At 44.4% G+C, this 17852-nt stretch overlaps 1 protein-coding gene across 6 annotated transcripts in view; it reads left to right on the forward strand.

Annotated features, from left to right (window-relative positions):
- Positions 1-17180, forward strand: part of LOC109909613 (solute carrier family 12 member 7) — a 103363-nt gene extending 86183 nt beyond the window's left edge. For 2 of the 6 annotated variants that reach the window (XM_031796845.1, XM_031796847.1), the window contains exons 20-26: positions 972-1103; positions 2044-2151; positions 2781-2894; positions 5943-6115; positions 7850-7864; positions 9469-9602; positions 12276-17180. In XM_031796845.1, coding sequence (XP_031652705.1) covers positions 972-1103; positions 2044-2151; positions 2781-2894; positions 5943-6115; positions 7850-7864; positions 9469-9602; positions 12276-12367 — 768 coding nt within the window. In that variant the 3' untranslated portion in view covers positions 12368-17180. The remainder of the gene's footprint in view (positions 1-971; positions 1104-2043; positions 2152-2780; positions 2895-5942; positions 6116-7849; positions 7865-9468; positions 9603-12275) is intronic. The other 4 variants (XM_031796849.1, XM_031796850.1, XM_031796846.1 and 1 more) reach the window with 3 other exon arrangements.
- The last annotated feature ends 672 nt before the right edge of the window (positions 17181-17852 follow it).

The raw sequence follows: 17852 nt of genomic DNA on the forward strand, positions 1-17852 counted from the left end.
AACATTCCCCACACCATTACACCACCACTACCAGCCTGTACTGTTGACACAAGGCAGGATGGGGCCATGGACTCGTGCTGCTTATGCTACTTCCTGACTCTGCCATCCGCATGACACAACAGGAACCAGGAGTCGTCAGACCAGGCAATGTTTTTCCACTCCTCAGTTGTCCAGTGTTGGTGATGGCGTTGCCCACTAGAGCCTCTTCTTCTTGTTTTTAGCTGATAGGAGTGGAACCCGGTGTGGTCGTCTGCTGTAAGTAGCCCCTCCGCGACAAGGACTGACGAGTTGTCAGTTCCGAGATGCTGTTTTTTTACACCACTGTTGTACTGCGCCAATATGTGTCTGTTTCTTGCCGTTCTCCTTCCTCCTCTCATCAACAAGCTGTTTTCGCCCACAGGACTGGCGCTGACTGGATGTTTTGTGTTTGTTGCACCATTCTCTGTAAACCCTTAAACACTGTCGTGCGTGAAAAGCCCAGGGGGCCGGCTGTTTGAGATACTGGAACCGGCGTGCCTGGCAACGACGATCACCCCACGCTCAAATTCACTTAGGTCACTTGGTTTTGCCCATTCTAACGATGCCTGTCTGCCTGCTTTATATTGCAAGCCATGGCCTCGTGACTCGCTGTCTGTAGGAGCGAACCATTTTGATGAAATTGAGGTTGAACATACTGTACAGTACTTTAATTTTTAACACACTTTATAGGCACACATTATTATACTATGTAATTGACACATTGTATTGGGTTACACACAGATCAAATGGAGAGTTTCATTCGTCTTTTTCCCTCTTATCTCTTCTACTCTTTTCTTTCTCACTCTGTTTCCTATACCATCCTCGCTCTCTCCTGGCTCTCTCCTGGCTCTCTCCTGGCTCTCTCCTGGCTCTCTCCGCGCTCTCTCCGCGCTCTCCTCGCTCTCTTCGCTCTCTCTCCGCGCTCTCTTCTCACGCTCTCTCTCTCTCTCCAGGTCTGGAGGAAGTGTAAGATGCGTATCTTCACGGTGGCTAATATGGATGACAACAGTATTCAGATGAAGAAGGACCTGCAGATGTTCCTCTACCACCTCCGTCTGGACGCTGAGGTGGAGGTGGTGGAGATGGTGAGCTTACCTGTACACCTCTGGGGCACTGACATGCCTGACATGCCCCATGTCAGTGCCCCAGTAATAACTGACATGCCCCAGTAATAACTGACACGCCCCAGTAATAGCTGACACGCCCCAGTAATAGCTGACACGCCCCGGTAATAGCTGACACGCCCCGGTAATAGCTGACACGCCCCGGTAATAGCTGACACGCCCCGGTAACAGCTGACACGCCCCGGTAACAGCTGACATGCCCCTATAGAACCATTAATAACTGACATGTTACAATAATAACTGAAATGTCACTATAGAACTGATAATAACTGACATGTCCCATTCATAACTGACATGTCCCTATAGAACCATGCGTAACTGACATGTCCCATTCATAACTGACAGGTCCCTATAGAACCATGCGTAACTGACAGGTCCCTATAGAACCATGCGTAACTGACAGGTCCCTATAGAACCATGCGTAACTGACAGGTCCCTATAGAACCATGCGTAACTGACAGGTCCCTATAGAACCATGCGTAACTGACATGTCCCTATAGAACCATGCGTAACTGACATGTCCCTATAGAACCATGCGTAACTGACATGTCCCTATAGAACCATGCGTAACTGACATGTCCCTATAGAACCATGCGTAACTGACATGTCCCTATAGAACCATGCGTAACTGACATGTCCCTATAGAACCATGCGTAACTGACATGTCCCATGCGTAACTGACATGTCCCATGCGTAACTGACATGTCCCATGCGTAACTGACATGTCCCTATAGAACCATGCATAACTGACATGTCCCATTCATAACTGACATGTCCCTATAGAACCATGCGTAACTGACATGTCCCATTCATAACTGACATGTCCCTATAGAACCATGCATAACTAACATGTCCCTATAGAACCATGCCTTACCCTGCATAATAATGTGTGTGTGATCAGCACGACAGCGACATCTCAGCCTTCACCTATGAGAAGACCCTGGTGATGGAGCAGCGCTCTCAAATGCTGAAACAGATGCAGCTGTCGCGGACGGAGAGGGAGAGAGAGGTAACGCCGCCCCCTGTCTGCAGGGCACACTCACTACAACAGTCGGCCTTTTAAGGTTCCGTACCAAATGGCACCCTATTCCTTTTATAGGGCACTGCTCTTAACCAGGACCTATAGGCTCTGGTCAAAAGGAGTGCACTAAATAGGGCCATTTGGTACGTTACCCATGTCAGGGTAGGTATTTTGTTTCTATAAAGAAATATAATCTGTTACTGATTTTCAACACCTTCATCGGAAAATTCATGTTATATTACTTTAGTACTTTTATCTTGAAGGATTTTAATTGCAGTGCTCGTGTTATGTGGTTTCATGTTTCTTTCTTGAATGTACTTATTGTGACTTGCAAGTCAGACTTGATGATACAAAAATGTGCATAATGCCATTGGAATGTGGGTACATTTCTGACTTGGGTCACATTTGAGCTGTTGTTGGTCCCTGGATGGACATCACCAATGAGGTTAGATATCCAGGGTTTTATCTATGGGAGGTTGTATAAACACAACCTAGATATGTCATTGGATTGTGGGTATCAGAGCTCTCCTAGCCCCTCCCTTACCCCTACTGTTCGTTGTATGACCTTTGGCCCCCTGTACTGTCTGGCTGCTGATGCGGGGCGGCACGGTCCTCAGATTCAGAGTATCACCGACACGTCGCGTAGCTCCATCCGGAGGAAGAACCAGACCGGAGCCTCGGGCTCCGAATCTGACCCCAGTCGACAGCTGGAGGGCACACAGGAGGACGAGGTAGCCAACACCCCCTCATCTGTAACCCCAACACCCCCTCATCTGTAACCCCAACACCCCTGTGACTGCAGGCCCCTACCACTGCAGAGACCAGCATTACCATTCACCAACCACCAGAGACCAGCATCACCATTACCCCCCCCCAGTCATCAACCACCAGAGACCAGCATCACCATTACCCCCCCAGTCATCAACCACCAGAGATCAGCATCACCATTACCCCCCCAGTCACCAACCACCAGAGACCAGCATCACCATTACCCCGTAGTCACCAACCACCAGAGACCAGCATCACCATTACTACCAATCACCAACCACCAGAGACAAGCATGACCTATACCCCCAGTCACCAACCACCAGAGACCAGCATCACCATTACCCCCCAGTCACCAACCCTCAGACCAGCATCACCATTACCCCCCCAGTCACCAACCACCAGAGATCAGCATCACCATTACCCCCCAGACACCAACCACCAGAGACCAGCATCACCATTACTCCCTAGTTACCAACCACCAGAGACCAGCATCACCATTACCCCCCCAGTCACCAACCACCAGAGACCAGCATCACCATTACCCTCCCCCAGTCACCAACCACCAGAGACCAGCATCACCATTAGCCCCCCAGTCACCAATCACCAGAGACCAGCATCACCATTAGCCCCCCAGTCACCAACCACCAGAGACCAGCATCACCATTACCCCCACCCAGTCACCAACCACCAGAGACCAGCATCACCATTACCCCCACCCAGTCACCAACCCTCAGAGACCAGCATCACCATTACCCCCCAGACACCAACCACCAGAGACCAGCATCACCATTACCCCCCCAGACACCAACCACCAGAGATCAGCATCACCATTACCCCCCCCCCCCCCCCCACCCAGTCACCAACCCTCAGAGACCACGCTTACACAGCCACAGCTGCTAGAAGTCAAGGACCTGAAGTAAGATCAAGTCTAGTAAAAATGTCCAATTTAAAGTCGCCCCCCGGATAGACCCACTATGGCAGATAGTGACTGTGGCTGTGTAGGTTACTCACCGTAGTGAGCCTATGGACATCATGGACTCACCTCTTTTAGCATGCGTCATCAAGTGCACTGTGGTGTCATCCTTCTTTGGTTTATCTCTCCCTCCTCCGTCCACCCCCCCACCCCACCACCTGGTTCATTCCCCGTGGATCTTCACTCTGTCTCAGTGTCATAGCTCCAACTAGCATGTTCTCTCACTCCTTACCAAAGGGCTATTGGCCTGTGTAAAGAACACTTTGCACATCATAGATTTGGGTATGACTGTAACCCTGTGTACTTTCCATGTCATTCATGTTTATTGTGAAGTAACATGTGTTTTTGCTATGTGAGTTGACTGCATGAGTGGTGTCTTTCTGACTACCAGGTTTGTGGAACTCTATAGTTTAGTCTCTTCCACTCTGGAAATATCGCTCTCTTCCTCTGTCTCGATCTTCTTCCGTCTCTCTCTCTCTTTGTCTCTCTGTCACTGTCTTTGTCTTTTGTTCACTCTCTCTCTCTGTCTCTCTCTCTCTTATTTGATACATCAGAAAAGCAGAACTTAATATTTGGTACAGAAACCTTTGTTTGCAATTACAGGGATCATACGTTTCCTGTAGTTCTTGACCAGGTTTGCACACACTGCAGCAGGGATTTTGGCCCACTCCTCCATACAGACCTCCAGATCCTTCAGGTTTCGGGGCTGTTGCTGGGCAATACGGACTTTCAGCTCCCTCCAAAGATTGTCTACTGGGTTCAGGTCTGGAGACTGGCTAGGCCGCTCCAGGACCTTGAGATGCTTCTTACGGAGCCACTCCTTAGTTGCCCTGGCTGTGTGTTTCAGATCGTTGTCATGCTGGAAGACCCAGCCATGACCCATCTTCAATGCTCGTACTGAGGGAAGGAGGTTGTTGGCCAAGATCTCGCGATACATGGCCCCATCCATCCTCCCCTCAATACGGTGCAGTCGTCCTGTCCCCTTTGCAGAAAAGCATCCCCAAAGAATGTTTCCACCTCCATGCTTCAAGGTTGGGATGGTGTTCTTGGGGTTGTACTCATCCTTCTTCTTCCTCCAAACACGGCGAGTGGAGTTTAGACCAAAAATCTAAAAAAAATTGTCTCATCAAACCACATGACCTTTTCCCATTCCTCCTCTGGATCATCCAGATGGTCATTGGCAAACTTCAGACGGGCCTGGACATGCGCTGGCTTGAGCAGGGGGACCTTGCGTGCGCTGCAGGATTTTAATCCATGACGGCGGAGTGTGTTACTAATGGTTTTCTTTGAGACTGTAGTCCCAGCTCTTCAGGTCATTGACCAGGTCCTGCCATGTAGTTCTGGGCTTCCTCATGATCATTGATGCCCCACGAGGTGAGATTTTGCATGGAGCCCCAGACCGAGGGTAATTGACCGTCATCTTGAACTTCTTCCATTTTCTAATAATAGTTGTTGCCTTCTCACCAAGCTGCTTGCCTATTGTCCTGTAGCCCATCCCAGCCTTGTGCAGGTCTACAATTTTATCCCTGATGTCCTTACACAGCTCTCTGGTCTTGGCCATTGTGGAGAGGTTGGAGTCTGTTTGAGTGTGTGGACAGGTGTCTTTTATACAGGTAACTAGTTCAAACAGGTGCAGTTAATACAGGTAATGAGTGGAGAACAGGAGGGCTTCTTAAAGAAAAACTAACAGGTCTGTGAGAGTCGGAATTCTTACTGGTTGGTGGTGATCAAATACTTATGCCATGCAATCAAATGCAAATTAATGACTTAAAAATCATACAATGTGATTTTCTGGATTTTTGTTTTAGATTCCGTCTCTCACAGTTGAAGTGTACCTATGATAAAAATTACAGACTTCTACATGCTTTGTAAGTAGGGAAGCCTGCAAAATCGTCAGTGTATCAAATACTTGTTCTCCCCACTGTATGTCTCTGTCTCTCGGTGTGTCTGTCTGTCTCTCTCTCGGTCTGTCTCTGTCTCTCTGCCTCTGTCTGTCTGTCGGTGTGTCTCTGTCTCTCATAATTTCCGTCTCCTTCAGGCCCAGCTGATCCACGACAGAAACACGGCGTCCCATGCCGCGCTCAATGACAAGCCCGACACCGGCCCTGACAGAGTCCACATGACGTGGACCAAGGATAAGTTCCTCTCCGAGCGCAACCGCAACCGCTCCGAGGTCAACATGGGTGTGCGCGACCTCTTCAACATGAAGCCGTAAGTCAACCACTACTCTTATCCTTCATCCTTTCAGATCCAAAATGGAGTAGCCAATGACTCTTCAGCAAGTATCTCCACCATCTGTAGAACCCCCTTTTTTAAATGGTTACACGTTCTGCATGGTGTGTGTTCAGGCTGCATTGGCATGTTGACTGTGTAACTGTGTGTGGACACATCCAATGCATGGCTCCACCACACAGAGCATCACATGCACCGTTTGGACTAATGACCATCATGTCTTTGTCTCTCTGAACCCACCATCTCAAAGGGCAGATAGAACGTCTAGTTGAATACACAGCCTAAAATCAAACAAGCCCCAACATTATTACGACACTATACTGGACCTGACCCACAGAGGCTAATAATGGAGAACATACATTTTAAAAGAGAGGGTTACTTTGTCCGATTTGTTCCTCTTGACTATAGTACATTTTGAGCTGTGAAAACATCTGACTGGAACCATCCCGCTAAAATTAGGGAAGCACTGTGTTTAACTGTGCTACAGTAGATACACCAGGGGTGTCTGTGTTTAGCTGTGCTACAGTAGATGCACCAGGGGTGTCTGTGTTTAGCTGTGCTACAGTAGATACACCAGGGGTGTCTGTGTTTAGCTGTGCTACAGTAGATACACCAGGGGTGTCTGTGTTTAGCTGTGCTACAGTAGATACACCAGGGGTGTCTGTGTTTAGCTGTGCTACAGTAGATACACCAGGTATGTCTGTGTTTAGCTGTGCTACAGTAGATACACCAGGTAATCTGTGTTTAACTGTGCTACAGTAGATACACCAGGGGTGTCTGTGTTTAACTGTGCTACAGTAGATACACCAGGGGTGTCTGTTTAGCTGTGCTACAGTAGATACACCAGGGGTGTCTGTGTTTAACTGTGCTACAGTAGATACACCAGGGGTGTCTGTTTAGCTGTGCTACAGTAGATACACCAGGGGTGTCTGTGTTTAGCTGTGCTACAGTAGATACACCAGGGGTGTCTGTGTTTAGCTGTGCTACAGTAGATACACCAGGGGTGTCTGTGTTTAGCTGTGCTACAGTAGATACACCAGGGGTGTCTGTGTTTAGCTGTGCTACAGTAGATACACCAGGGGTGTCTGTGTTTAGCTGTGCTACAGTAGATACACCAGGGGTGTCTGTGTTTAGCTGTGCTACAGTAGATACACCAGGGGTGTCTGTGTTTAGCTGTGCTACAGTAGATACACCAGGGGTGTCTGTGTTTAGCTGTGCTACAGTAGATACACCAGGGGTGTCTGTGTTTAGCTGTGCTACAGTAGATACACCAGGGGTGTCTGTGTTTAGCTGTGCTACAGTAGATACACCAGGGGTGTCTGTGTTTAGCTGTGCTACAGTAGATACACCAGGGGTGTCTGTGTTTAGCTGTGCTACAGTAGATACACCAGGGGTGTCTGTGTTTAGCTGTGCTACAGTAGATACACCAGGGGTGTCTGTGTTTAGCTGTGCTACAGTAGATACACCAGGGGTGTCTGTGTTTAGCTGTGCCACAGTAGATACACCAGGGGTGTCTGTGTTTAGCTGTGCTACAGTAGATACACCAGGGGTGTCTGTGTTTAGCTGTGCTACAGTAGATACACCAGGGGTGTCTGTGTTTAGCTGTGCTACAGTAGATACACCAGGGGTGTCTGTGTTTAGCTGTGCTACAGTAGATACACCAGGGGTGTCTGGAAAGTGTCTAAGCCTGTTTGTTGTTTTGTCTCCTTCTAGAGAGTGGGAGAGTCTGTAAGTCACATTTCATTTTGCCATAGTCGGTGTGCATGTGTATGCCTGTTGCTCTGTAACCTCCCAGCCATATCCCATTCCTCCCAACATTTGTCTCGTAAACTGGAAGGACCTCCCTAGAGTTAACCTGGAAGGACCTCCCGAGGGTTAACCTGGAAGGACCTCCCTAGAGTTAACCTGGAAGGACCTCCCTAGAGTTAACCTGGAAGGACCTCCCGAGAGTTAACCTGGAAGGACCTCCCGAGAGTTAACCTGGAAGGACCTCCCGAGGGTTAACCTGGAAGGACCTCCCGAGGGTTAACCTGGAAGGACCTCCCGAGGGTTAACCTGGAAGGACCTCCCGAGGGTTAACCTGGAAGGACCTCCCGAGGGTTAATTTGCATGTGATTGCATCATGTTATGTAGCAGGTGCAACCAAAAATGGTGCTTTCCATACACAGACCTTAGTCATAGCAAACAATACTGTTAATGCCTTGTTGTCTAGTATAGAGACCAGATCCAAAGGCTATTAGGGGTTCAAAATCCATTTCAATTGGTAATTACAATCAGTCTGATATTGTCCTTATACTGTCAAATCTCAACTGGATGGAAAACAGCAGTTTTTTGGAAGTGCCTCGTTGTATTAGTGATGTGTTTATTCAGCTTCAAGCCATTCATATCATGCTCTGCATTTTATTTCCTTTACTTTGCTGTTCGCTCTAACTCAAGAAGGGCTTTTCAATATTGCACCCAATCTCATATTGAACTGGTCAATTAAAGAACAAGTTGAATACTGGAGTGCTGTGTATACAACACAGTATTATACTGAAGCAATAAGTTCCAAGGTGTGGTATATGCCCAATATACCAAGGCTCAGGGCTGTTCTTAGTCACGATGCATCGCAGAGTGCCTGGACACAGCCCTTAGCCGTGGTATATTGACCATATATCACAAACTCCTGAGGTGCCTTATTGCCATTATAAACTGGTTACCAATGTAATTAGAGCAGTAAAAATACATGTTTTGTCATACCCGTGGTATACGGTCTGATATACCACGGCTGTCAACCAATCAGCATTCGGAATATTTCATACCCACAGGCTTACCCATTGTGTTAGTCAGTACACCAGACCCCTCCTGCCACGGCTACTATGTGAAGTATGACGCTGCTTCGACTACCATCCTGATCTCTAATAATGATAACGCCTAAGGCTTCGCTATCATAGCCACCCAGCGGTCCTGCTTCGTGTCCTGCTTCGTGTTCTCATCTCTTTGTGTTAAAGGCTACCAATCTCACGATACAAAACTATTTGCTCAATATTATCAAGAAGTGTTTTATCAATCATCACTGAATGCTTTTATTTTTGACAAATCGCATTTTCTTACCAATATATAGTGTCAAGAGAACAATTACAGATTTTTAGATTAGCTGTGTTGGTTGAGTCCTAATTTTAGACCTTGTTTTATACATTGATGACATACACCGAGGATCACTGGTCAAAGTTGGAGCTGAGCATCGTATTTCTAGTCAGGATTCAATGTCAATATTGGAAAAGTCGGGGTCGAAGGTCAGGGTTGAGGTGTGTTCAGCCTGCTCTCTTCACTGTCACCATTGTGTGGTATAGGAACCAGTCCAACGTGCGCCGGATGCACACTGCGGTCAAGCTGAATGAGGTGGTGGTGAACAGGTCACAAGGAGCCCATCTGGTCCTGCTCAACATGCCGGGACCGCCCAAGAACAGAGGGGGTGACGAGAACTGTATCCTTTTTAAAGACAAATGTCAGTTTTATTCAACTTTCACTATTTATGTCAGTAGAATTGTGCATTGCTTAGTTGGACATGTTTACCCAAAGTTAACTTCAAATGCATCGTCATCAATCTGACACAGTTGAGGATGATCTCTTTACAGAGGTTGTTAATAGTTGAGTTGTATCTCAAACTTTATCTGTCGAACTGCTTTGCTTTATTTTGGCCAGGTCACAGTTGTAAATGAGAACTTGTTCACCAACTAGCCTACCTGCTTAAATAAAGGTGTTCACCAACTAGCCTACCTGCTTAAATAAAGGTGTTCACCAACTAGCCTACCTGCTTAAATAAAGGTGTTCACCAACTAGCCTACCTGGTTAAATAAAGGTGTTCACCAACTAGCCTACCTGCTTAAATAAAGGTGTTCACCAACTAGCCTACCTGCTTAAATAAAGGTGTTCACCAACTAGCCTACCTGCTTAAATAAAGGTGAAATACAATATTTTAAAATATATAACTAATAGCTTTTACAAGTGAAGCTTTCCTCTTGCCAGTCACGTGACCTGTATCCACCCCTGTCATTTTTTAATTTGTCATTTTTTTAATTTAACATTTATTTATACAGGTTTTTTCTCATTGAGATAATCTCTCTTTTCCAAGAGAGACCTGGTCCAATAGCAGCGGGGGGAACAACGTTTCAGACAAAACAACTTACATACACTAACAAGACATTAAACAAACTTATAAACACACATACAGTACAACAATTACATATTATATTAAAAACACAAACATCTTGACTAATAACAGCTGTCCTAAAAACAATCACACTCTTCTATGATATATACATCGATCAAGTGTTTAAACTCCACCAACGAAACTAGATCATCACATTTTAAAATGTTCAGGAGAGAATTCCAGGACCACGGAGCTAAGTAACTGAAACTATTTCTACCGTGACCTGTTCTAATTTTTGGTACTGTTAGAAGCAAATCTGAATGGGACCGTAATTGAAATGTATTTACTGAACTGACTAAAAAAGAACAGAGAGAAAATGGCATTTTACCCAATATGGCCTTATAAATCAGTGTATACCAGTGTTTAAGCCTACGAAAGGTCAATGACAACCAGCCAACAGAGCTGTAGAGATCACAATGATGTGTTAGACGTTTCTGATTTGTAATGAACCTGAGGGCTGCATGATACACTGAATCAAGTGCTCTCAGGGTAGTGGCTGAGGCCTGCATATATATAACAGCACTCAAATCTAAAACCGACAGTAATGTACATCGTACCAGCTCCTTCCTGGCATCAAAAGAAAAACAAGCCTTATGCTGGTAATAAAATCCTATTTTCAGCTTGAGCTTCCTTATCAAGTTCTCTACATGCACTGTGAAGCTCAGCTTATCATCAACCCACACACCCAAATATTTGTACACTTTAACTTGCTCTATAGTATGTCCAGCCAATGTAGCAATGACATGATTTGTAACATGCCTGGCATTTGAAAATACCATGCATTTGGTTTTTACCGGAATTTAGAATCATATTTAAATCATGCAGATTCTGTTGTATGATGTTAAATGCTCTTTGGGCATTTTCAAAAGCCAAAGATAAACTACTACTATTTTAATAAAGAACAGTTTCTGCATAAAAATGAACATCCTCTGTTTCATTATGATCTCCAATGTTGTTGATATACAAAATGAACAACAATGGGCCCAAAATAGAACCTTGCGGAACACCTGAGCACACCTCTATAGACTCATTGTACACATTGGTTTAAAAATTACCTATGAAATTGTACACAATCTAGAGCATGACCAGTAATTCCACAACATTTTAACAAACCTTTATACTAACACAGCATGGTCCACAGTGTCAAAAGCTGTCATTTAAAACCTTCAATGTTGCTGAAACAGTGCTGTGGCCAGACCTAAAACCTGATTGCATTCCATTTAAGATGTTGTTTTCTTGGAAGTAGGTCTTTAGCTGCCTACTAAGGACTCCAGTACCTTTGAAAGTACAGACAATTTTGATATGGGTCGATAGTTGTCAAGTAGCGAAGGATCTCCACCTTTCAGGAGAGGCTGTACAAAAGCAGATTTCCATAACATCAAGCGTAAGGTTAAAAATACATGTTAAGGGGGAGCAATGATGTCTGCGGCTAGGTATAGGAGGGGGTCTAGATCATCAGGGCCAGAGGATGTTTTAAAATCCATTTCTTTCAGGGCTTTATAAACTTCTGAAACAGAGAAGGATGAAAAGGAGAACCTGGTGAAGGAGTGCACAGGGGTGGCAGGTACATTTTATAGGGGGCTCAATTAAACCTTTGACCTTTTCAAATAAACTGCCTGCATCTAGAAAATGCTGGTTCAAGGCTTTCAGAATGGAGGTTCTCTCAGTTACAATCTGTGTGTCGACCAACAATTAGGAAGCTATGCATCTTTTCTGCACTCCAAACCTTTCACTACTTGGCAAAATTTGGATGGATTATTTACATTTTGTGAAGTAGATTTCAGGTAGTGGTCTGCTTTCAATTTACGGATCATAGCCACACCCATATTTCGAAGATATTTAAAAGCCATCCAATCATCTGCCAAACCAGTCCCTCTTGCTTTAGCCCACATAGCATTTTGTGTCATGTAATGTGACTGGTTTCTTCCTTGACCCCTGGCGTCTCAGACATGGAGTTCCTGGAGGTTCTGCTTGAGGGTCTCAACCGGGTCCTCCTGGTCCGCGGGGGCGGCCGCGAGGTCATCACTATCTACTCTTAAATGCTCATTCCCACGAAATGGCCACGGCAATAGATGGCATTTTAGGGAGAAATAATCCTTTGGGTTGCTGTGGGATTGTCGGAGGGGGGTGGGCATGGTATTGGACAGAGGACTTCTTGACCTCGGAAGGGACGACCAGTCAGGGTTGTGTGATGTGATAGCATCGCCCTGATTCGTGGAGAGCACAGATGTCCTGGGGCCTGCCTATCACACCCAAGCGACTGGAGGATACAGTATTCATACACTTTAACTTTTAATTTGACACGTGTTGATGTTTATTGTTCAGATTTTCTTATTCTCTCCTCACTCTCTGTCTCTCTGTGTGTGTGTGTTGAGTTGTCATGTATGTTCATGGTAATTGTGTACCATGGATCCTAGTCATGTGTAATGCACTATGTAGGGAATCATCATTTAGTTTGTCCTCATTTTGGTTCAAATTGATGTCACCCGGCTGCCTCTAAGGTATCTCTCAGCTCAGAAATACATCTCCTATGAACCCTGAAATAGATTAATATTTCCTGGTCCATCTAATATCGGTATGAACCAAATAGAAACATTTTGCCTTGGAATATCATGCTTCAGTGAATCGTTGCAGTATCCTAGCCCACAGCAGAGCTCTGTTAGAGTGGATGGAGGTGGCAAGTCCAAAACAAAGCATACTTTTATTTCAAATCTGTCCCACACATCAAGTTGTTGCTATAGCTTTCCTGAGCTCCGTTGTCCCTTGATTATTAAAGGTGGGGGTCACATTAGGAGCTCTTCCGTCCTACTGGTACATTCTTATTTCTCTGAATCTACTCGCAGAGGAGTTCTGTCAACCTCACTTCCAATTGAGGAAGTGAGGAGGTTTAGCTCATAAGTGGATGGGTCCACCAGTTTGGACTAGGGTTCATTCATTTATTTCAATTGTCAAGGGATTAATTGTTAATGTTGCTTGTGCTAATTGTCAGCTCGTTGTTGTTGAGTGCAGCACAATGTCTGAAAGAGGTGTGTGTGGTGGGGAGGGGGGGCTTTGGCATGGGATAGGCCAAGGATTTGGCTGTGCAATAGATGCTGTTGATGTGGTGACTTGCAGACATCTCACTAAGCCCTGAGACACTGAAGGTGGTCCACCTTGCCTGGGAGGTCTCCTAAATGGACCCTGTGGTATTGGCTCTGTAGCATTGGTCAAAGCCCCCCAAGTACAGCCGTTGCATTGGGAAGATAGCCATACTATATACTATTGTAGTTAGCCCTTGTTGACTGTATGTTACAAACAGTACACCGCATTACGCATATTTATATAAAGATTCACAAAGTTGCTATTTATTGGAAATTGTATTCAAGGGTGCAGGGTATGGAAATGACTTTTTTGTTGTAAAGATCCTATGTTCAGGAGTGCTGGTTTAAATTCACGTGCTGTTCCACAGCTTAACAAGTCTAGGACAACTGGGGTCATTAAGGTACTTCCCCTACCAGAGCCCTTTAGATCTATGCATCAACGTACAGGGCAAATCATGAGCTGGTTTGACACTACAGCTCAATCTGACCTAATCATCAACTAAAATAATTGGTCAATTGTCTTCGACCCTCAATCAGAAACAAAAGGTTGTTGTTGGAGCCATCGTGCCAAACAGTGTGCCCCCCCCCTCCGGCCAAATAGATATAGCAACGGATGCTAATGGTTTAGAGGGGCACACTATTTGGCATGACAGAACCACTGTTTTGTCCGTTTTAGGTGTCATTAGGGACATCGTCAACACACAGCATTTTGCTCCGTCTTTTTGATTTTCTGTTCACTGCATAGTTTAGCTCTGCTAATAGACGTCTTTAGGCTGGGGATGCTATCACAGGGGTTGGGTTAAATGCAGAAGACACATTTTAAGTTGAATGCATTCAGTTGTACAACTGACTAGGTATTTCCTCCCTTTCCTTGTAATACAGTGACCACTACATTCACATGGTTGGGATTTGTAAGTATCACTTGTCTATCGCAGGACACCAAACCAAGATTCTGTACTGGAATAGAATAGACGGGAAGAGTGTCATTATGAAGTAGCTCTGAACCATCACTGTTTTCTCTCTCTGGAGATGAGCATGCAGAGTGGGGGGCCATAGGATGTGGGGTCCATATAAATCAGCTGATCACACTGTTCAATGTCAGCCTTTGTTCTCCTATTATTTGTATGCTTATTCTCTAGGTTTCATGTCAGCTGACCCCGATGAATCGACTTTGTATAGGAAGAAGCAAAATAGACTGTGAAAGTATATGTTTGGCAATGTCAGCCACAGCGTTAACAGACTGAGGTGCTTTTAGGGCGGGGCGAGATCACTTTCATCTGTAAATACATTATAATGCATTGTAACCACTTAATTATTTTGATTTGGAAACACAGATTTACACACATTTGAACACAAATTATTAGCTAAAAGAAAATGTTGAGTTTCTGGTTACAAAATTGAAAAGGCACTCTCGCACATCTGAGCTCTCTTTGTAGCAGGTGCATGGTAACAGTTGAATAAGATGAGGGGGAAATAAAAGAGAGCTCTGACGAAGGCCTTGAGGACGATACGTAAAGCTTAATAAAGAGAGCAGTGATACCAACGAGCAGTATGCAGGTTCCTAGTTACAAAATTACTTCCTTGTAGGCTGCATATTAACAGTGGGAGGCAATGGCATCTGTGATTTCTAGGGCACATGAAGGCTACTTCTATAGGCAACTGACGCCAGATATAGGAAACTATTGGGACAAAGGAATTAACCAATCCCCCTGGGGCGGCAGCGTAGCCTAGTGGTTAGAGTGGAGGGGCGGCAGCGTAGCCTAGTGGTTAGAGCATTGGACTAGTAACCGGAAGGTTGTGAGTTCAAAAACCCCCGAGCTGACAAGGTACAAATCTGTCGTTCTGCCCCTGAACAGGCAGTTAACCCACTGTTCCCAGGCCGTCATTGAAAATAAGAATGTGTTCTTAACTGACTTGCCTGGTTAAATAAAGATAAAATCAATCCCCTAACTCCTGTATATATACCTCCGCATTTTATTTTGAACTTTTTTTTTGTAGCTGTGCAGTATTTTGTAGCCAGAACATTGTATATTTCAACAGTATGTCTCAATTAGTGTCTCTGTTTTTGTAGAGTCTACCATCGGTTAGACAATGTTGTGTCTAGTTAGTCGTAGTTTCTGTCTGCCCTTAACAGTTACGTTATACCGGACTCTGTGACTTTTCAGGACTGAAGTCTTGTGATTTTAAGGAGGGGTAGGGGTTATATGTCAAGACATTTGCAGGTATGTTTGTGTTTTTTCCTAACCCATGGGAAACACGACATGGACAAAGTTTTTGAAGACCTCTGCTTGGACTCTGGTGGAGATTTCACAGAAAGGATTTTAGAGGAGCCAGTCGGAGAATGGGTTATGTTACTAATATGATTTTAGAGGAGCCAGTCGGAGGGTTATGTTACTAATATGATTTTAAGTTAATTTAACATGTTTTATTATTTTAAGGTTTCTAGCCCCCCCAAAGATCAAATCTTTGAGTCTGATATGAAATATCACATTGTTAGTAGTGTAAAAAACCTTAGAGGACACAAAGCTAAGGCTTCTGGGTAACTGTATAGGACGTGTAAGCAGCATATGTTCCACCATTCTGGTTCAAGTGACGAGAGAATGTATCTCGAGGTGAATACCGTGGATACCGTTGTCAAAGGAGAATTAAACTTGTTCGAATCGCTTTCTCTTTTTTTCTTCGCTCTCTCTGTAAATGGTAACAATCTTTTATATGAAGCGATTGAGGAGTGAGCCTCCGCTCATTCTGAGGGAGAAGCAGTGTATCCGCGTGTGGTGGTACTGCTTCTGTCCCAGCTTAGTGGATACACGTCACAGACTCCAGTAGGAAGTCACTTGTGGGCACACGTAGTGGAGGGGGTAGCCCTTTTAAATTGTATCCGTGCCTCTGAGTAGATATAAATAAAAGTGCTGAATTATGTCAGAACTGTATAGCCTACTGTGTCATTTTGTTAGGTTTGTCATTGAATAAAAATGTTTATTTCAGCAGTAATATCTCCTATTCCAACATAATCCTGGGCTACATCGTTGGACACAACTGAATGTAGTGTTGAGCTATACATTATATTCTGTTGAGGTAAATACAGTATATTGTGAAGGATATACAGTGCATTCGGAAAGTATTCAGACCCCTTGACTTTTTCCCCATTTTGTTACGTTACAGCCTTATTCTAAAATGGATTAAATTATTATTTTCCCTCACCAATCTACACACAATACCCCATAATGACAAAGCAAAAACAGGTTTTTAGAAATGTTTGCAAATGTATAAAAAAAATTAAAACGTACCTTATTTACATAAGTAGTCAGACCCTTTTCTGTGAGACTCGAAATTGAGCTTAGATGCATCCTGTTTACATTGATCATCCTTGAGATGTTTCTACAACTTGATTGTAGTCCACCTGTGGTAAATTCAATTGATTGGACAGGAGTTAAATAAAACACATTTGAAAAGGCACACACCTGTCTATTTCAAGGTACCACAGTTGAGAGCTTCGTTTTTTGCTCTGACATTTACTATGAAGTGGAAGGAAATGTCCGTAGAGCTCTTGACAGGATTGTGTCGAGGTGCAGATCTGGGGAACGGCACCAAAATAAATTCTACATCTTTGAAGGTACCCAAGAACACAGTGGCCTCCATCATTCTTAAATGGAACAGGTTTGGAACCACTTAAAACCAAAGGTTCATTGTGTTAAATTGACCGCAGGATAGGTATGCAAGTATATTGTTATATTGAGAAGTGGCAAATAAATGCATCTACTTACATAAGTGATATGAAGGCTCTATTGTTTTTTTTTTTTAAAGGTACCTTTGATTCATGTAACTGATCCCATGATATTGCATCTGTCATAAGGGGGTAAAACATTGTAGAATCTCTCCACCAGGGGGCAGCCAATGAGAGAGCGAGAGAGAGCTGTAGAGTCCATTACATCACAGAGCTCATGGAGATGCTGCATGTCATATCGGAATCTCAGGGAGCTTACACTAGTAACCCCATATGTTATAGTATTAAAATGAACGCGTAACATGCCAGTCGGTGTGAATTGCTGAATTCAAACAAGGGTTATAAAGATGCACCTTCTATAGCCTCCTGAATGACTTTTTATCTGGTTAAACAAGACCGTAGTGTTAAAGCAGTGCCCTCTGTGTGACTCTCTCTGACCTTAGTCACCTCTGATAGGTACTGCTGAATTGCAGTTTAATTTAGTTTTGGCATTAAACACCCCTGCTGTTTAGCAACGGAACAAAAATGGATGAGGATGGTTTGGATCATTTCAGTCAGTGGAGTCTCCTCAGAGGAGGAAGGACCACTTCAGTGAATTTCATAATTGTAAAACATTTAAGATAAAACTATCCTAAATATAATCACGTCACCAAATAATTGATTAAAACACACTATTTTGCAAAGAAGGTCTACAGTACTGTAACAGTATAGCTTTCATCC

The sequence above is a fragment of the Oncorhynchus kisutch genome, linkage group LG18 (genome assembly GCF_002021735.2).
Source record: "Oncorhynchus kisutch isolate 150728-3 linkage group LG18, Okis_V2, whole genome shotgun sequence".
In the NCBI taxonomy this organism is placed as follows: domain Eukaryota; kingdom Metazoa; phylum Chordata; class Actinopteri; order Salmoniformes; family Salmonidae; genus Oncorhynchus; species Oncorhynchus kisutch.